We start from the raw sequence: 21365 nt of genomic DNA on the forward strand, positions 1-21365 counted from the left end.
CGGAATCGCGGGCGGTCGGCCCGGGGAAGAGGAGCAGCACTAGCGCTCCTTTACCATAGGAACGCATGGCAGACGGGCGCCGCCAGCTCAAACGGCCTTCTCTCTGTGGACGCGGCCCCTTTAGTCCGTCATGATTAGCGGTGATGCCTTAAGGGGAAAATGCCTGTTGACATGTAGCATGTAAAGTGGGTAATGTGCCTTTTTAAATAATATATATCGTCGTTGTCGGGTGGAAACCTTGTATGTCCAAAACCGTTTGTTTTGCATTTCATCATTTTAAAAATGATTTAAACTAGTGAAAACAGCGCACAACACCTCGCACCGCGAGGCGTTGTGTGCTTGTAGATCGGCTGTTTTCACTACTTTTGTGCGACGGGCCTGTGCGATGAAGCAGGGCTTTACTTTGCGAAAGAACGTACAAATTAGAAACTTGCGAGGTCACGAGGTTTCCAGCCGACAACGACGATATGTATTTGTATTATAACTGGGTCTCTGTGCGCTTGTGTGTTTACAGTCTACGGTAAACCGGTGATCTCCAGCGGAGGCCCGCAGCACCCAGACAACCCCTACACGGAGCGCCGTTCCTCCCCCGACAGCGAGGTGGACCACTACGCCGGCGGTCCGCCGTCCCAGGGAGGAGGAGGCGGCGGCGGCTCGTCCTCCGAGACGCCGGCGGCGGCGCCTCCTCCCCCCGAGACGGAGCGCAACCCGCGGCCGCTGAGCCCCACCAAGCTCCTCCCCTTCATCTCCAACCCATACCGCCACCAGAGCGACGGCGACCTGGAGGCCCTGCGCAAGAAGCTGTACAACGCCCCGCGGCCGCTGAAGAAGCGCAGCTCCATCACGGAGCCCGAGGGCCCCGCCGGCCCCAACATCCAGAAGCTGCTCTACCAGAAGACCACGCTGGCCGCCATGGAGACCATGGTCTCCTCGCCTGGGTATTTTAACGTTTTGTTTTTTTTTTCTTCCTGATTGTTTGTTTCTTTCCCTTCGTTGTCAGTTTTTTTTAGTCATATTGGGTAGTCAGAGGCAGGGGCGTAGCCAAGCGTGGGCCTGTATAGGCCTAGGCCCACCCATTTCGTTTTTGTGCCCCACCCAAAAATAACGAAAAGATTTGCGGCGCGGCAATTATGAAGTGATTTCTAAAATTAAAACGTCTCCATGTTGCTTGGGAAGTCCACTTCCGAATGACTGTATTGTGTCCCTGTAAATATTTGAATATTCGCTATTTTAAAATAGCTGATGTACAAGCTCGCAACTGTGCCCGCCCACATTGTGCCAGGCCTTAGTTGGTAAATCCTGGCTACACCACTGGTCAGAGGCAAGATTAAGAATCATATAATAATAAAAGAAAATAGCAGAACAGAAGCTCATAATGCGCTTGTAGATGACTCACATATCAGTTAACTCACATATTTTGCCAATTGTAGTTTTCATTGTGTTGTTAGTATTAATGAAGTACAATCACCTTGCTCCACACCCTCAGCACGCCCACTTATCCCGGTGAAGCGGAGAAAGCGGTGGAGGGATCGATGGCGCCACCTGGTGTCCCTGCAGAGAACGGCCAGCAGGAGGCAGCAGCACAGAGTCAGGAGGGAGGACAGGTTCCACCTCACATCCCCTCTTATACTCAAGGTATCATAGTGTTAAATTCTTCATTTCATTTTTATTTTTATTTACAATATATATACAGAGTGTATGTTAATTTCCCACAAAGTAAAGCCCTGCTCCATCATACAAGGCCGTCGCACAAAGGTAGTGAAAACTACTTTGGATCGTTTTTAAAATGACAAATACAAAACGAACGGTTTTGGACATACAAGGTTTCCACCCGACAACGACGATATACTAGGGAACTAACCAAAAAAGTCGACAAGTCGACTCAGTCGACTTCAGTACACAAGTTGACTCCCACAAGGGAAAGTCGAAAGTAAAAAAAAAAGGAAAAAGAAACAAACTAAAAGCATATCATAATTATTTTTGCTCCATGTGTATGTGTGTACAGCATTCAAACCATAGGCTTGTCCTGTTCCAACTGTGTTTTTTCAATGGAATTAAGCACAGGGTTTTGAGTTTTGTGTCCCCCGTACACGCACAATTGATGACACCTTGATGGACAATTTCTCTATTCACTATATATGTCTCCAATGTTATCTTGAGTCTTTTTCACTATTCAGAATGCAAATTTTCCATAGGAGGAAATCCTCTCAATCCTCTTTTCCCTAGTAAGTGATCACAGCATTACAATTTGGTAAGAGAAATGTGATGTTTTACACTGCATTTGTGAATTCTTAGGGGTTTGCATACATTTGGTGGGTCAAGAGTAGCCACAATCATTGTAGTTTTGTGTCCTCGACTGTTCCAATTTGGGCATGCATTTTAGGCGGATTTTTCCCCTTGACCCCCCTGGGAGCCGTTCAAGTCATGACGTCATCAAACAATAAGTCGATTTCAACTCACCTTTTCACTGAGTTGAGTCGACTTGCAAAAATCACAAGTCGTTAATGCCCTACGACATTCTGTCCCTGTCCGCAGCCCAAAGTGAGCACCACTCCGGCCCTGCATCCTCCTCCTCCTCCTCCTCAGTGGTCCCTGCAGACAGCGAGGACATCATCCCGCCGCCGCCGCCCTCCCACCCGGCGCCCCGGCCCGACGACGGCGGCGCTCTGTTCCCGCCGCCGCCGCCTCCTCCGGGCGGCCTGGAGGAGGAGACGGCGCCCGCTCCTCCCAGCCTGCCTCCTCCCCCGCCGCCCCCCGCCCCTCCCGAGGGCTTCCTGGAGGAGTTCCCCCCCTACCCGCCGCCCCCTTACCCCAGCGGAGCCGAGCAGGAGGGCATGCTGGGAGACGACACCTTCAGCATGAAGGCCCCGGAGGTCACGGGACAGGTCACCACTCTGCCACCGGTACGAACTGTTAGGGCTGTGACCATCATGACATTTTACATGACGATTATTTATCACTCAGATAATTGCGATTAGTGATTTAATTGTGCATTTTGTCGTTGACAATTACATTTGTTTGGCTTTTAGGCTTTGAAGTTGTACTTGGCAATTATGAAACATAACTTAAATATACAAAGGAATTACTGACATATTTGACAACTTTATACTTAAAATAGAACATTGATTGGAAAATAGCCGATCTACAAGCTTGTTGTGAGCTTGTAGATCTGCTATTTCCTCTACTTTTTGAAAGTGTTTGAAACGTAACATTTTTCAACATGGAAACGATCATGACGATTATACAAAATAATTGCGATTACCTCAAATAATTGCGATTAGACAATTATGTAATAATTGTGACAGCCCTAGCTGTGACTGTTATCCACCTTGGACCCTGTCGTCCATATATTGGGGGGAACATTAGCTAAAACAATTGCAGATCTACAATCATTGCATTGCGACCTTTTGTGAGCTCGTAGATTGGTGACAGAAAAATGCAGTCCCGGGCAGCGCAGAGACAACTCATGTCCAGTTCATCAAGTCTAGAGGGTTTAACACATTGGGTGCCTAATATATAATTAATTATTTAGACTAGTCCTTACCCGTTCAAAGATATGAGCTCCGAAATGATGTGCAGTGTGTGGGTTATGGGATGTGCACTGTGCACACAGTATATGAGGGATGGAAAGTAACTTTAACTGGTACTTGCATGATAATATGTAGGAGCATCAATGTAAGAAATACCCGTTTCGTTTAATGGCTATGTGTGTGTGTGTGTGTGTGTGTGTGTGTGTGTGTGTGTGTGTGTGTGTGTGTGTGTGTGTGTGTGTGTGTGTGTGTGTGTGTGTGTGCAGCGGTTTGGACCGTGAGACCATCCGCAGAGTGGTCTGTGTTTCTTTTTGAGAGGGTCGGTCCGCCTGAAAAACGCGTTTTGGAACAAAACGGTTACGTTTTGCGCGTTTGTGACGCCCTCTACGGGTCGAATTGGAAATGCTTCTGGGGATTCGTTGAGTAAGCCACCCGCAACCTGTGGCAGAAATTCAGTGTCGACGTTTTGTTTGTGATTTATGGCTATTGTTTGCAAAACGGGCCCCTCCCGCTAACTTTGGAGGCCCGTTACGAACGAACGGTATGGACTATCAAAATATCCCTTGACTATGTTCATTGCATGGGTTCAGAGATCATGTGTACCCATTTTCGTGACATTTGAAGAAAATATGTAGGAGAAGGAGCAAAAAGTGTGTTTTGGAGAAAATTCAAAATGGCGGAAAATCTATCCTGACGCAAATGGGCGGGGCCTATATCGGGAGATGCGTATTGACCCAAGGAATCCAGGGAAAAAAGAATTTTAATGTTCCGACCTACGGTTCAAGAGTTACAGGCCGAAACGTAAAGTGGACTGTTATAGCGCCACCATGAGGCCAATTTGTGAAAGTGACAAACGGGCTTCACAGTTATGTCAGGTGTGTTCATATGCTAATGGTGATGCGATTTCAGATCAATTGCTCCAGCCACTGAGGAGAAACGCTGTTTCAGACACTCACTCAGACACTCACTCAGACATTTGGTGAATTATATGTTAGATAGGGGCACACACACACTCAATTCAATTCAATTCAAAGGAGCTTTATTGGCATGACAAAACATACGTTTACATTGCCAATGCAAGTGTCACAAATAAAATAAAAACTGTTGAAAATGTAAAACATAAACATGTATATACAGTTGGAGGGGGTACAGCATTGTGCCAACAGAGCTACGTCGCATTAGGGTATAAAGCTTTTGGAACAAATAGCATTATTTTTTTCTCAAAATGCATTTAAAGGTAGCAGCTCTGTTTCATACTGTAATTAGGAATCACTCTCTCTGGTCAACAAGGTTCATGGGTCATTCTGCCTGTCCAGACTCCAGACTGTACATGTCTCATTACTAACAAGCTGTTCTGAGGTTACATAATGAACTAAATCCCCCACCAAGGGCGTCCATTGTTTGGAGAAGAAAGTGCTCTCTGTTTGGTCTCCCCTAATCGGCGGCAGGCCCCGTAATTCCAGCACCGCTCCGTTTATTTACACACGTTGTGCTGTGCTGAAAATAACCAGCGTTGTGTGTTTTAGCTTCTATTCATTCTCCATAAGAGGGCTTAGCCGTGAGGTGGAAGGTCTTGCCCTAAAAGTGTCAAACCAACCAGCAATCAGCAGTGGTGTAATTTTTACTTAACTGGAGTATTTCCAATTTTCAGTAACTTTTACTTCTACTCCACTACAATTATTTTAAAACTTATAGTTACAAGTTCTTGTTAGATTTTTATTATTATTACAAAACATACATTAAGGGGTCTTCAACAGGGGGTCCGCGACCCCTAGGGGGTCCGCGGAGGTACTGCAGGGGGTCCTCGAAATTATTGGTAAAAAAAAAAAAAAAAGATTTCAAAAAATGTTGTTTTTCACATTTATGTTAAAAAATAAATCATGATTCTATCTATTTTGAATAGCTTGAATACATGATTACTATGCAATTGACAGATTGTTGATACTATTGACATTGGTTCTCAGTTAATAAGTAGTATGTTTAGAAATGGTAGTGGTACGGCCCACCCTGCTCGCTGTAACTTGTACATGTTTAAAATAAAAAATATGTCGTAGCCCCGACCCCCCCCCCACTCTACGAGGTGGTAAGGGGTCCCTGCTCCATCTCCTCATCAGTTTGGGGGTCCCCGGCCTGAAAACGTTGAAGACCCCTGCATTAAGCTCTTCAGTCCTACAGTATATACAGGCCATTTGAAAATATTTTAGTTTTCAAAAGATTTTTATACATTTGAAAACGTGCGAAATAGGACATTCTGCATAATGACTATTTTATACTTTTGTTACTTTAAGTACATTTTGATACCAGTACTTTTGTACTATAACTAGAATATATATAGTTTTAATATTGGACTTTAACTTGTAGCAGAGTATTTCTACATTGCAGTATTGATACTTTTACTTAAAAAAAAAGAATTGAACTGACAATCAGTGCTCTGACCAGAGGAGGAAAAAGAATTTCAGAAGTCAGATAAAAGTAATGCAATACCTCAGTGTAAAAATACTCTGTTACAAGTCAGTCGTTTATTCAAAATTACACTTGTGAAAATAGAACAAAAGTGTTGGCATCAAAATATTACTACGGTACCAAAAGTAAAAGTACTTGTTAATCATCTAAATCTACAAAACTACTTGTAATGAATAACTAATTGTACTTCTTAATTACTGAGTCTATGTATTTATTCATTACTTTCCCACCTCTGCTTATGTCCCATTTCTCTCTCCGGCTGCCCTGGGTCCTGCCCTGTGCCCCGTAACCCCAGACAGGATTTGTACAACAATAACAGATTGCATAACAATCTTTCAGCGAAGCGGGTGCGTTTTTGGTACAGCAAGCCACCCTTCAGTGCTGAATTGGATTAGTGGTGAGGTTAAGAGCCTCTCGAAACGAGCACCTCCTCTTTTTCTGCTTCGAAACACCGAAGCAGGCGGACATTATCTGGACGCAAACGCATAGATTTAGTCTCTCTTGCTTTCTTTATTTTATTTGTTTTGTGTTGCTGCTTGGGATTCCTGATGCCTCTGTGGTGCGGCTCACCGGTGGTGTGATTGTGTTCTGCAGGGCAAGAGGACCAACCTGCGTAAGAACGGCTCGGAGCGCATCAGCCACAGCATGAGGGTCAAGTTCAACCCGCTGGCTCTGCTGCTGGACTCCTCGCTGGAGGGAGAGTTTGACCTGGTGCAGAGGATCATCTACGAGGTGAGGAAGCTGCTCCGATCGATCGGTGGCAGATTTAAATTAGCCGATTTATTCAATTAATGATGCGATCGGCCGTCACCGATCCGGAAAGCGGATCTTTTATAATATAGCTGCCAAGTTTACATCCTAAATAGCTGTTGCCACACAGCACAGTCTGATTGGTAGAACACGTTTGGTGGTGGAAGTAATGCAACTGCAGACATCCTTTTGTTAGGTATATTAGTTTAAATAATTTTGAATTCACGTTTCTATAATTTGCAATAATTCAACTGTATGGCATGCTAATGTTTTGTATTTGACATTGTATTTTATTACTACATACGTAATTGATCAATAATCATCTATAACAGAGGTTAAATATTTTCCTTTCAAAATAAATCGGTATCGGCGGATCATGAAAAAATAAATCGGTGATCGGAAATAAACCTCCAAAAAAGTGATCGGAGCATCCCGGAGCACTGGTTCCCATTTAGGGATGGGACGATATGAAAGTTTCATGTCCCGATTATTGTGACCAAAGAAATGGTGATTTACAATCGCGATAATCAAAATATCCCCAACATTATCCCGGTGGCGGAACATTTGCCAAAAAAAATCCGATCTACAAGCTCACAACGCATTACGGTTGCGACGCGTTGTGAGCTTGAAGGTCGGCTATTTTTTGGGCAAAGAGATTTGGTAGAGAGTGAAAAAAAGACTATCAAGTATGTTATTTCCAGGTTAGTTTTATCGAGGGTTTAAATGGTAATGGATGGGACGATAATCGTTGTCGTTTATGCAACTCGGCAAATAAAAGGTGAATTGATCCCAGTGCATGACGGAGGATAATTTCGCGGTTTCATGTTTTTTTATCACGATAACCGACAATAACGATTATCGTCCCATCCCTAGTTCCCAAACAGTGGGTCGGGACCAGTGTTGGTCGTGTCGCGCACGTACAGCTTGTAGATCGGTTGTTTGGGTCCCGGGGCAAACCTCTAATTTCAATTGATTATTATCACTAATTAACCACACGCGACACATTGTGAGCTTTCAAAAGATTTTTACGAGTTACTTTACTTACTTACTTTTAAGTACATTTTTATGCCAATACTTTTGTACTTTCAGTCAAGTACATTTTGAATTTCCGGACTTTTACTTGTAACAGAGTATTTCTATATTCCATCACTGATACTTTTAAGTAAAGAATTTTAGTACTTTATCCACCACTGGTGTTTGGTACTATTTGGCCATTCGAAAGTAGCAGATATACAAGATCCATCAGCCTATTTGGCCATTCGAAAGTAGCAGATATACAAGATCCATCAGCCTAATATATTAGGCTGACAGGTGTGCCTGGAGCTCAGACCAGGCCCCAGTGCCTGTATTTCTGTGACTAACAAGTCAATATGGCGCCCCCAGGTGGACGATCCGAGCCAGCCCAACGACGAGGGCATCACTGCCCTGCACAACGCTGTGTGTGCCGGACACACAGAGATCGTCAAGTTCCTGGTGCAGTTTGGAGTCAACGTCAACGCTGCAGACAGCGACGGATGGTAAGTGGCCGCCGTTACAATCGTGATGACGAAAAATCACATTATGTTTTCCATATGTATGGAAAGTAAAGCCCTGCTTCATCAGACAAGGCTGTCGCACAAAAGTAGTGAAAACAGCAGATTTACAAGCACACAATGCCTCGCGGTGCGAGGCGTTGTGTGCTTGTAGATTGCCTGTTTTCACTAGTTTAGTTCATTTTTTTTAAATGATGAAAACAAACGGTTTTGGACATACAAGGTTTCCACCCGACAATGACTATATATAGCTTGCTGCTTAGAAAAAAATGAAATAGGGCTGTCACGATTATTATATAATCGTCTAATCGCAATTAGTTGACATAATCGCAAATATTTTGTCATAATCGTGAATTTTGAAAAATGCTCATACTTTTCAAACATTTTCAGAAATAGTGGAAATAGCAGATCTACAAGCTCACAATTGTGAGCTTGTAGATCGGCTATTTCCACTATCAATGTTCTTTTTTTAAGTATAAAGTTATCAAATATTTCATATTTTCTTTGTATGTTTAGGTTATGTGTCATATCTGCCATGTGCAACTTCAAAGCCTAAAAGCCAAACAGTAATGTAATTGTCAACGACAAAAACACAATTAAATCGTTAATCGCAGTAATTTGAGTGACAATTAATCGTCATGTAAGATGCCATAATCGTGACAGCCCTAAATGTAAACATAAAATGTAAAGATATGTTAAAATGTATTTTTTTAAGAGAAATGCCAGCTTGAGGGGCGGCATAGCTCAGGGGTAGAGAAACCGTTATTAGAGCACGAAGGGTTCCCGAAGGGTTCCCAGTTCGAATCCGGGCTCCCCCTGAGTTAATGTCGAAGGGTCCTTGGGCAAGACTCTGAACCCCTAATTGCTCCCGGTGAGTAGGTTGGTACCTTGCATGGTTTCCTCCGCCACCGGTGTATGAATGTGTGCGTGAATGTGTGAATGTAATGCACAATCTATGTAAAGCGCTTTGGATAAAAGCGCTATATAAATGCACCATTTACCATTTACCATTTTCCTGATTTTATATACAGCCAGGAAGGGTGTAGTTAGGGTGTAGTGCTCAAATACCTGTAGATGTTCTGGCTACGCGAGACTAGGTTCTATCCTAACCTTTCTTTTTTGTCAATTAAGTCCTGTGTAAAATGACCCCAGAAAATGCGGTTGTAAACTGTAACTCTCTCTCTCTCTCTCTCTCTCGCTCTCTCTCTCTCTCTCTCTCTCTCTCTCTCTCTCTCTCTCTCTCTCTCTCTCTCTCTCTCTCTCTCTCTCTGTCTGTCTCTCTCTCTCTCTCTCTCTCTCTCTCTCTCTCTCTCTCTCTGTCTGTCTCAGGACGCCGCTGCACTGTGCGGCCTCCTGTAACAACGTGCAGGTGTGTAAGTTCCTGGTGGAGTCTGGAGCGGCGGTGTTCGCCATGACCTACAGCGACATGCAGACTGCTGCTGATAAGTGTGAGGAGATGGAGGAGGGATACACGCAGTGCTCCCAGTTCCTCTACGGTAAGACTGTGTGTGTGTGTGTGTGTGTGTGTGTGTGTGTGTGTGTGTTGTTTATTGTGATTAAAAAACATAATCATAACGTGGAGATTTAGATTTATCGTGAGATTGTCCTCTGTCATGCACTGGGATCAATTCACCTTTTATTTGCCAAGCTGCATATCAGGCACCATTTAAACCCTCTATGATTGGTAAAACTGACCAGGAAATAACGTACTTGATACTGTCTCTTTTCACACTCTCTGCCAAAAAATAGGCAATCTATAGCTCACAATGCGGAGCTTGTGGATCTGCTATTTTTCAACGACAAAATGATGGTCGTTATAAGATGGCTCCGTTTCCGTCTAATTTTTGCAAGTCTTTGAATATATTTTTTTAAAAGCGAACATTTGTAACTCAAATATTGCTTCTGGGTGGTCCCTGGAACGACATATTTTAAGATGGGGGTCCGCTGCTAAGTACATATAATACCGGGGGGGGGTCCTTGACATTAAAATGTTTGAGAACCACTGATCACAGGTTTAACAAGAACCTTAGCAGGGCATTTTTTAGAATCAGGTCCTCTGGTCTTAACCCCCACCTCTCCCCACTCCCCAGGCGTCCAGGAGAAGATGGGCATCATGAACCGGGGCGTGGTGTACGGCCTGTGGGACTACGCCGCCGAGAACGCCGACGAGCTGTCCTACCACGAGGGTGACTGCATGGCCATCGTGCGCCGGGAGGACGAGGACGAGGTGGAGTGGTGGTGGGCGCGCACGGCCGCCGGCGCCGAGGGGTACATCCCCCGCAACCTGCTAGGGGTGAGTTCACGGAGGAAGATAATGATAGCCAGTGGCAGAACGATTTTCACAGTGCTTGATTGGCTGTCGGGCCGAAGCTCCAAAATGTGTTCAAGTGGAGTTGGGAGGTTTTGACCGACGTGCTTTTTACTACTTTTCATTGGTTCAATATTATTTTAACCAACACACAGACGTAAAGGGTGTTCAATAGCACATATTTATGAAAACAAGAGAGGGCCAATCGGGTGGAGTTAGCTGGTTTGGCAGAAAGTGTGGAGTTAGGAGGTTTTGGCCCAAGCACTTTTTACTACTTTCCATTGGTTCAATATTATTTTAACCAACACTCAGATGTAAAGAGTGTTCAATAGCCCTGATTTATGCAAAAAGAAATCAAAAACCTCAAAAATGGAGTTAAGAGGTTTTGGCCAGACAGTGACGAATATAATCCGATAGTAATCATTGCTATAGAGTCTTTGTTCAGTAACAGGTGTCTCCCTGTTTCTTCAGCTCTTTAATAAACAGAATAAATCAACCTTTTTTGGTTGGGATACAGATTTTATCCAATCAGGAACTCATACAGGATACAGGTTAAACAAGTGGTATCGGAAGCGATGACACAAAGAAATGAGCAGACACAATTGGAACTGGAACACTACTGTATATAATTGACACTGATAAATGGGTTCTCTCTTATAATTGGTTTAAAATTTCCAACCCACCTAAAAGAATATTTTCTGTTCTGTGATTAATAATGGCGGCAGTGGCTCAGGGGTAGAGTTGCCGTCTTAGAACACGGAGGGTTCCCGAAGGGTTCCCAGTTCGATCCCGGGCTCCTCCAGAGTTGGTGTCGAAGAGTCCTTGAGCAAGACTCTGAACCCCTAATTGCTTCCGGGGATAATGTTTAATGTTTAACAAAAACAAAAATTTCACTTACCCTACCTTTAATTCATAATTATACGTTTGGGTTCCGGGGAGACACCAAATGTATCTTTTTGGGCCTTGAGCTGCAAAGATTGGGAGCCCCTGGATTTAACGTTGTGTCCCTTAACCCATTTAGGCCTAGAATTATTGAATGCTTTAGCTATTGAAAAATAGCAGATCTACAAGCTCACAGCGCGGCACCGAGTGCCGCGCTGCAAGCTTGTAGATCTGCTATTTTTGAAAAAGTTGTGAAAATGTGTGCAAATCTTTGAATATATGTATTTTTAAAGCGAACGTTTTATAACTCAAATTTTGCTTCTGGGGTGGTCCCTGGAACTAGATATTTTGAGATGGGGGTCCGTGGCCAAATAAATATAATTTTGGGGGTACTTCACATGAAAATGTTTGAGAACCACTGACATAGTAGTGTCTCAAGAACAGACTAACTGAGCTCCAGTTCAAGTGAAAAGAACCTTTTCTTTAACGATGGCTGGCCAGATTGCTGACATAGAAACATAGATTTTTCAAAAAACCTTAGAAGGATTCAAATGACACTTATAGAATCGGGTCAAAATTCTAATTTTCATGATTTAAAAAAAATAGCAGATCTACAAGCTCGCAGCGCGGCACTCGGTGCCGCGCTGTGAGCTTGTATATCTGCTATTTTTCAATAGTTAAAGCATAAAATAATGTTCTAACTGGGTTTATGTCTCCTGTCCTCCCAACAGCTCTACCCCAGAATAAAGCCCCGTCAGAGAAGCCTGGCTTAGAGGAGGACATGTCCCACTGTGTCAGACAGACAGACAGACAGACTGAGAGGACACAGACACTCACTGGACATCTTCAGCTGGGTGGACCACCAGAGACAAAGCAATCAAAATGAAGAACGTGGAAATGAGACCAAACCATATGAAGGATCTTTAAAAAATGAACTATGAACTATTATGAACACCACACTAATAGCTGGGCCCGGGAAACCACAGTACGTTTCTGGTCCAACTGGCACTTTTTTTATATAACGTCTCCACAGACAGGATTTCCACATGTATTTTTCCAGACCACTCCTTGATGTACTGTACACTAATGGCATTATGCTGTATTGCTCCCTTTCCTTTTTTTTATTTTCTATTTTTTAACTTGTTTCATAATGAGATTTAAGCATCTGGGGCCGTTTATAATGCGTGCGACCCCCGAGCCATTATGTTGGGATGTCAAATGGAATAGGGTTGCAATATTCTATCGGTTTACTTTTTTCGATTAATCGGATAATCGAGAAGGGTTTCAAATTTAAATGTATTTTATTTTTTATAATCAACTAAATCGATGAGTCTGACTGATTAACCACTTTAGCCCTATTTTATATTTTGTTCTACAATGGTGTTAAGAAGAAAACAGCCAAAATAGCCGATCTACAAGCTCATTAACTCGTAAATGGCTATTTTCACCATTTCACTATCAGTTAGTGTCATTAACTGTTGCGCCCCTAAAAGGGAGCAAGCAGTATTTTACAGTAGAAAATGTGAATTATTTTTTGTCTTTACACCTTTATTTTTTTTTAGTTATTTCTTCGAGCTTAACTGGTTGTTTTCGATAGGTTCACCACACAGTGCATGATATGAATGAAAGGATGATGATGATGATGAAGATGATCGTGATGATGATCGTGCTTTTTGAAAATGTCCCCCTTTCTGTTACCGTGACAATCCCTTGAGGCTTGGTACTTTTGCCTTGGTCCTTTACTTGGCAAATATGCCTCAGTTTAACATAATATACAGTAATTAGCTGCATCAACAACAGCTGTACAGCTTTTCAAACTTGGATTCTTTCCTCAAACCACCATTCCAGCTCTGGATTCTAGAATGTGCAATGATCACCATGATGTGGTTGATGATTTTGCTTAAAAAAAAAAGAGAGAGACCTACTGCTATGCTTTTGACTCTTCTGTGGTCGATGACACCCAAGAAGCCAGCCTCCTTCTCTTCCCCGGGCTGGCAATGTGGCCGAGATACCCACAGACATACTGATACTAACATATACTGCAGCAGGTTGAATATTGGTGTGAAGGAAATCATAGGCAAGAGACCAAGGAGGTGATATAATAATATGTTGTTTTTTTAATCACTTTATTATACAGATTGTTTTAGAGGCGTTGCGATGAGAAGGCCACTCTTGAAGGAGCACTCTTCACCCATTTTCCCCCTTTCCCCCAACCCCATCTTCACATAATTAGTCCTTGCTAATCGTGGTTGTCGGGTGGAAACCTTTTTATCATTTAAAAAAAAATAACTAAACTAGTGAAAACAGCCGATCTACAAGCACACAACGCCTCGCACCGCGAGGCGTTGTGTGCTTGTAGATCGGCTGTTTTCACTACTTTCGTGCGACGGCCTTGTCTGATGAAGCAGGGCTTCGCTTCGCAAAAAAAAAAAACATACACATTTGAAACTTGGAGATACAAGGTTTCTACCTGACAACGACGGAATGATGATCGTTATAAGATGGCGCCCTTTCCGTCTAATCACTGTGACTGTGTCTCGTTGGTTGGCTGCTGGGGACAGGTCAGCAGCCTGCCTGTAGTACCACTGGTACCAGTGACATACATCATCAATGGGGGATTCCTGGCTAATAGAAACCCCGGCCTTTTCGCTTCCCTGGAGCCATTGTTCCATGTTTTGAAAGAAAGTTTGAAATCTTGTTTTGAAATGACCACTGTCATCATCATCGTGCTTATCGATGCCATCATCAATAAGCACGTTTTCCAATCATCCACGGCCCACCGCTGAGACAGCTTGTCGACAGCGTCCTGTAGTGAGCATTCCATAATTACAGTATAATAGTCCATGGGCCATACGAGATGTCGGTATCGGAAAGGTGGCAAAGGTTATCATGCATCTTTTAAAAGCTCTATATCTGTAGATTATAATTTGGTATGATAACCCTTTCTGAGACACAGCTAAATTGGTGTTATCAGCCGCTAGAGTTTTGCACAAAAAACATTCCTTGGGCTAAAAGACGGCCCCACAAGACTATGGTTTAGTGATGAAAAGTGATGAGTCATCACTTTTCACACTTTTGTAGGGGCCGTTTTAGCCCAATGAATGTTTTTTTATGCAAAACAGATGTTTGCAATGGATTTAGAATCATGAAAAATATGTTACTTAAAGCAGATTAATCTTTTGCTTTTTTCCCCTGTAATGTAAAGTTAATGGGACACCAACTCTAGCGGCTGATAACACCAATTTAGCTGTGTCTCAGAAAGGGTTATCATACCAAAATATAATCTACAGATATAGAGCTTTTCAAAAATGCATGATAACCTTTGCCACCTTTCCGATACCGACATCTCGTATGGCCCATGGACTATAATATGGATTCATATATTATATACAGTACGTACATACAATATGTATGGAGGTGATAAAGACGCAAACCGTTCCTTTAATCCAGTGGTTCTCAAAGTGGGCTCCAGGGGGGCCTCCCCAGGGGTCCTCGAGAGGGGTTCCAGGGGGTCCCCAACCAAATGTCTGATAGTTGTCTGTAACTCTGAGAGCGTACAAATGGATTGTGTTCCATTTGTACCACAGTGTAGATTCGGGGTATCAAAATGGTATCAAATGGGCCATATCAAACTGGGCGGTCCTTGAAATGAAAATGGTTGAGAATCATTGCTATTAGTTGTTAAAAGGCTTCTTTTATGGGGGATCCGTGGCTGTGGGCTAATATGTGTCAATTTGGGGGGTCCTTGACATGAAAAAGAACCACTGATTTGATCCAAACCCTCTTCAATCTTTGTTGTTTTGTAGTAACGGTGAACGATGCCGTTCTCTTTATAACGAGTGCAGTTATTTTATTTTAAGTCTCATGTTTCACTAAACCCGTCTGCCATCAGTTGATGCGTTCTAAATCCCAGACATCATGGCTGTCAACGCAGATATATTTATTTTTGCTACCTATCGTTCTATTTTCTTGTCCTCTTGGCAATATACTGTAACCACACACACACGTAGTATTTCCCACATTTACAATAAAAATACTTTGTACTACTAAGTATTTGTGGTGATTTTTATACTCGTTTCTGGCCATTTGGTGCCATTTCTCTTGAGTGTTATCTTAGGAGACTGGGGGTACGTAACAAAAGGTATTTTACCACACTGATCTCTTGCTTAGAATATCGGATTTTAACCTAAGATTCCATGATTTTATTCAATGCACCAAGAAAGAACTGTGTGTGTGTGTGTGTGTGTGTGTGTGTGTGTGTGTGTGTGTGTGTGTGTGTGTGTGTGTGTGTGTGTGTGTGTGTGTGTGTGTGTGTGTGTGTGTGTGTGTGTGTGTGTGTGTGTGTGTGTGTGTGTGTGTGTGTGTGTGTGTGTGGCGCGTACGTACGTACACACAGTTGGCATTCACTGACTATTGGACAACTAGCAGGTGACACTGACTGCACAGACTACAACTGGTATAGATAGGATCCTGCTGTAAGGAATATTTTCAGACTAGTATATAATAGTAATGAAATGGTGCCTGAACTTGGAGAAAATGGAAATAATAACAATACATTGACGTAGAAAATGGAAATAACAATAACAATACATTGACGTAATGAAATTGGGACACTTTTTTTGTATTGTTTGTTATTTATGGTACACTTGCATCATCACAAAGTGGTTTGTACTCTGTAATGATGCTTTGATAAAGTGTTTAAGTATGTCATCTAGTGTGTGCGTGTGTGCGTGCGTGCGTGCGTGCGTTGGTGACGAAACTTTTCGACTAAGCCCCTCCCCTTCATTAACATACGGTCGTCTGCATTTTTTACGCGCTGGGAAACCTACCTTAACGCCCTCATTAGCATAATGTATGCGAGCATAATGTATGCGCACCACGCCCACACGCATTTCCAAACCACGCCCCGCCCCCAATTTGCATATGTCGACTAAGCTCCTCCCCTTCATTTACATACGGCCGCCTGCATTTTTTACGCGCTGGGAAACGCCACTTAACAGCCTCATTAGCATAATTTATGCGGACCACACCCACACGCATTTCCAAACCATGCCCCGCCCCCAATTGTTTTAAGTCGACTAAACTCCTCCCCTTCATTTACATACGGTCGTCTGCTTTTTTTACGCGCTGGGAAACCTACCTTAACGCCCTTATTAGCATAATGTATGCGAGCATAATGTATGCGCACCACGCCCACACGCATTTCCAAACCATGCCCCGCCCCCAATTTGCATATGTCGACTAAGCTCCTCCCCTTCATTTACATACGGCCGCCTGCATTTTTTACGCGCTGGGAAACGCCACTTAACAGCCTCATTAGCATAATTTATGCGGACCACACCCACACGCATTTCCAAACCATGCCCCGCCCCCAATTTTTTTAAGTCGACTAAACTCCTCCCCTTCATTTACATACGGTCGTCTGCTTTTTTTACGCGCTGGGAAACCTACCTTAACGCCCTCATTAGCATAATGTATGCGAGCATAATGTATGCGCACCACGCCCACACGCATTTCCAAACCATGCCCCGCCCCCAATTTGCATATGTCGACTAAGCTCCTCCCCTTCATTTACATACGGTCGTCTGCATTTTTACGCGCTGGGAAAGGCCACTTAACGCCCTCATTAGCATAATTTATGCGAGCATAATAATAATAATAAATCTTTATTTCTATAGCACCTTTCAAAACGAGGTTACAAAGTGCTTTACAAGAGTTACACAGAACATCAAAGGACAGAGAACAAAACATACACACAAGAGGTTATAAGGATTAAAAATAATGCAGAAAACAATGCATTGAATTAAAAACAAAGCTGACATATGGTAGGATACAAATACATAAAAGTTAAGAGAATTAGGGATTAAAAGCTAGTCTATAAAAATGTGTTTTAAGGAGGGATTTAAAGCGGGGGACGGACTCAGCGAGGCGAATCTCAGGGGGCAGGGCATTCCAAAGGGAAGGGGCTCTAAAAACAAAGGCCATATGTCCTTTGGTGTTATATTGACCTGTAGGAGGGTTGAGAAGTGCTTTATTAGCAGATCTTAGTGAACGTGAGGGCACATAATTAGTAATTAGATCTGAAATATAGGTGGGGGTAAGGCCCATCCTGGCCTTACATGTAATTAGGAGGATTTTAAAGTTAATTCTGAACTCAACTGGGAGCCAATGAAGAGATGCTAGGATGGGTGTGATGTGATCATATTTTCTGGTACCGGTTAATAGACGGGCTGCTGCATTTTGAACCAATTGGAGACTATGGATGGATTTTTTTGAGAGACATGTATACAATGAGTTACAGTAATCTAGACGAGAGAATATGAAGGCATGGACTACTTTTGACAGATCGGAAGGGGTTAGGAATGATTTGATTTGTGAAATATTTCTTATGTGATAGAATGATGATTGAATGACCTTTTTTATATGTTGTTGAAAGCTGAGGTCTGGGTCGAAAATTACACCAAGGTTTCTAACTGTGGGTTTAAGGTTGGGAATCAATGGGCCAAGGTTAAGTTCGATCTGGGCTCTGGCGAGGGGGGGGCCGAACACCAAAACTTCTGATTTATTTTCATTTAATTGAAGGAAATTGTTGTGCATCCAGTTTTTTATATCAGTTATGCAGTTATGGAGGGTGGCTAGTCTGTCTGTATTGTCTGGGGTTAATGGTAAGTAAAGTTGAGTGTCGTCTGCGTAACAATGAAATTGAATGTTATGGCTACGGATTATATCACCTAGTGGGAGCATATACAGAGAAAAAAGGATAGGGCCGAGGATCGAGCCCTGGGGGACACCACAGTGTAAAGGGGCTACGGATGATGATGCATCACCGATAGCGACGGAAAAACATCTACCACTTAAATATGATGTAAACCATTTAAGGGCCACACCAGAAATGCCCACAACAGTCTCCAGTCGACTGATGAGGACCGCATGGTCGATGGTATCGAACGCGGCCGTTAGGTCGAGCAGGACCAGGATGGAGCAACTGCCAGAACCGGTGGATAACAGCAGATCATTGGACACCTTTAGGAGCGCTGTTTCCGTGCTATGCATGGAGCGAAAACCTGACTGGAACTTTTCAAAAATTGAGTTTGCACTCAGGTGGGTTATAATGTATGCGCACCACGCCCACACGCATTTCCAAACCATGCCCCGCCCCCAATTTGCATATGTCGTCTAAGCTCCTCCCCTTCATTTAGATACAGTCATCTGCATTTTTTACGCGCTGGGAAAGGCCACTTAACAGCCTCATTAGCATAATTTATGCGAACCACACCCACACGCATTTCCAAACCATGCCCCGCCCCCAATTTTTTTAAGTCGACTAAACTCCTCCCCTTCATTTACATACGGTCGTCTGCTTTTTTTACGCGCTGGGAAACCTACCTTAACGCCCTCATTAGCATAATGTATGCGAGCATAATGTATGCGCACCACGCCCACACGCATTTCCAAACCACGCCCCGCCCCCAATTTGCATATGTCGACTAAGCTCCTCCCCTTCATTTACATACGGCCGCCTGCATTTTTTACGCGCTGGGAAACGCCACTTAACAGCCTCATTAGCATAATTTATGCGGACCACACCCACACGCATTTCCAAACCATGCCCCGCCCCCAATTTTTTTAAGTCGACTAAACTCCTCCCCTTCATTTACATACGGTCGTCTGCTTTTTTTACGCGCTGGGAAACCTACCTTAACGCCCTCATTAGCATAATGTATGCGAGCATAATGTATGCGCACCACGCCCACACGCATTTCCAAACCACGCCCGCCCCAAATTTGCATATGTCGACTAAGCTCCTCCCCTTCATTTACATACGGCCGTCTGCATTTTTTACGCGCTGGGAAACGCCACTTAACAGCCTCATTTGCATAATGTATGCGCACCACACCCACACGCATTTCCAAACCATGCCCCGCCCCCCCTCATTTGCATAAGTCGGCTTAATTTACATAATTAATGCGTGCGACGCCCACAAAACTCATTACGTTAGGCCCACTCATTAAGTCAGACTCCTCCCTCTTGTTGAAACCACGCCCACTCATTAAGTTAGACTCCTCCCACTCATTAAGTTTGACTCCACCTCTTGTATTTGCGTCCACGTCAGCGCGGTGAAGAGAACGCTTGTCATGCGGCCTCATTTACATAATTAATGCAGACCACGCCCCAACCTCATTTACATGATTAATGCAGACCACGCCCCCAATTTGAATAATTAGTCTAATTAGCCCCGCCCCCTGCATTCGCGTATAATTAGCAACAAGACGCGCGCGTCAAATGCATGTTGTGCAGGCTCATTTACGTAATTGATGCAGACCACGCCCCAACCTCATTTACATAATTAATGCAGACCGCGCCCCCAATTTGAATAATTAGGCTAATTAGCCCCACCCCCTGCATTCGCGTGTAATTAGCAACAAGACGCGCGCGTCAAATGCATGTTGTGCAGTCTCATTTACATAATTAATGCAGACCACGCCCCCAACCTCATTTACATGCCACGCCCCCAATTTGAATAATTAGGCTAATTAGCTCCGCCCCCTGCATTCGCGTGCAATAAGCAACAAGACGCGCGCGTGGAATGCATGTTGTGCAGTCTCATTTACATAATTAATGCAGACCACGCCCCCAACCTCATTTGCATAATTACGGCAGACCACGCCCCCAACCTAATTTGCATAATTACTGCAAACCATGCCCCCAACACATTTGCATAATTAATTAGGCTAATTAGCAACAAGACGCGCACGTCGAATGCATGTTGTGCAGTCTCATTTACATAATTAATGCAGACCACGCCCCCAACCTCATTTGCATAATTAATGCAGCCTCATTTACATAATAATCATTTGCATAATTAATGTAGCCTCATTTACATAACAATATGTAAATGAGATTATTTATTTATTTATTTATTTATTTATTGAAGGAAGGAAGAAAGAAAGAAAGAAAGAAAGAAAGAAAGAAAGAAAGAAAGAAAGGTTGCACGCTATTTAATTATTTATTTATTTATTTATTTATTGAAGGAAGGAAGGAAGGAAGGAAGGAAGGAAGGAAGAAAGATGTACGCTATTTGTTTATATATATTTATTTATTTATTTATTTATTTAGCCGATAGGCAGACGCCTGGGGGGGGGGCGGAGACCCGATTCCGGATAAGCGGTTGAAGATGGATGGATGGATGGATGGATGGATGGATGGATGGATGGAAGGAAACATAGTCGGGAGGGAAATAAATAAATACATAAATAAATGAATGAATGAATGAATGAATAAATAAATAAATAAATAAATAAATAAATAAATAAATAAATAAATAAATAAATAAATAAATAAATAAATAAATAAATAGTCAGTCTCGACAGGGGCCTCATATAATAATAATAATTAATTAAATAAATAAAGCTCCTTTTAGTTGACCTTGTACCAGTGAGCCCAGCCAGTGCAGGGGGCGGGGCCATAATTAATTAATTAATTATTTAAAGAATCAGTAGCCTACGCAGTCGGGGGAAAGTTAGTTGCCGGGGCCAATGTGTCCTTTCGGCCTGGTGCAGACAGGGAAATAATTAATTAATTCATTCATTCATTAAATAAATACAGCCAAGGAGTGTGTGTGTGTGTGTGTGTGTGTGTGTGTGTGTGTGTGTGTGTGTGTGTGTGTGTGTGTGTGTGTGTGTGCAACGTTTGGCATGGATAAATAAATAATTAAACCAGTAAGACTCCCTAATATATACTGCGTGGCGATTTGCGTGATTTTAGGGCAAAATCTGTAGGAGTAGTGTCCAGAATGGGTTTCGCCTCATGGTGGCGCTAGAAGAGGAGGAGAGAATCGATGGGTGGAGGGCAAGGACTGTCTGTGCAAAATTTGGCACGGATCGGCCAGCGGTTGCAGAG

General features: G+C 43.2%; 1 protein-coding gene across 6 annotated transcripts in view; it reads left to right on the plus strand.

Annotated features, from left to right (window-relative positions):
* LOC308297054 (apoptosis-stimulating of p53 protein 2-like) overlaps window positions 1-13719 on the plus strand; it is an 88174-nt gene extending 74455 nt beyond the window's left edge. For all 6 annotated transcript variants that reach the window (XM_080740434.1, XM_080740435.1, XM_080740436.1 and 3 more), the window contains 8 exons: window positions 515-938; window positions 1487-1635; window positions 2536-2903; window positions 6588-6725; window positions 8127-8260; window positions 9605-9771; window positions 10366-10568; window positions 12197-13719. In XM_080740434.1, the coding sequence (XP_080596560.1) occupies window positions 515-938; window positions 1487-1635; window positions 2536-2903; window positions 6588-6725; window positions 8127-8260; window positions 9605-9771; window positions 10366-10568; window positions 12197-12238 (1625 nt within the window). In that variant the 3' untranslated portion in view covers window positions 12239-13719. The remainder of the gene's footprint in view (window positions 1-514; window positions 939-1486; window positions 1636-2535; window positions 2904-6587; window positions 6726-8126; window positions 8261-9604; window positions 9772-10365; window positions 10569-12196) is intronic.
* The last annotated feature ends 7646 nt before the right edge of the window (window positions 13720-21365 follow it).

This window comes from Nannobrachium achirus, assembly GCF_963921795.1.
Source record: "Nannobrachium achirus genome assembly, chromosome: 13".
Taxonomy (NCBI): Eukaryota; Metazoa; Chordata; class Actinopteri; order Myctophiformes; family Myctophidae; genus Nannobrachium; species Nannobrachium achirus.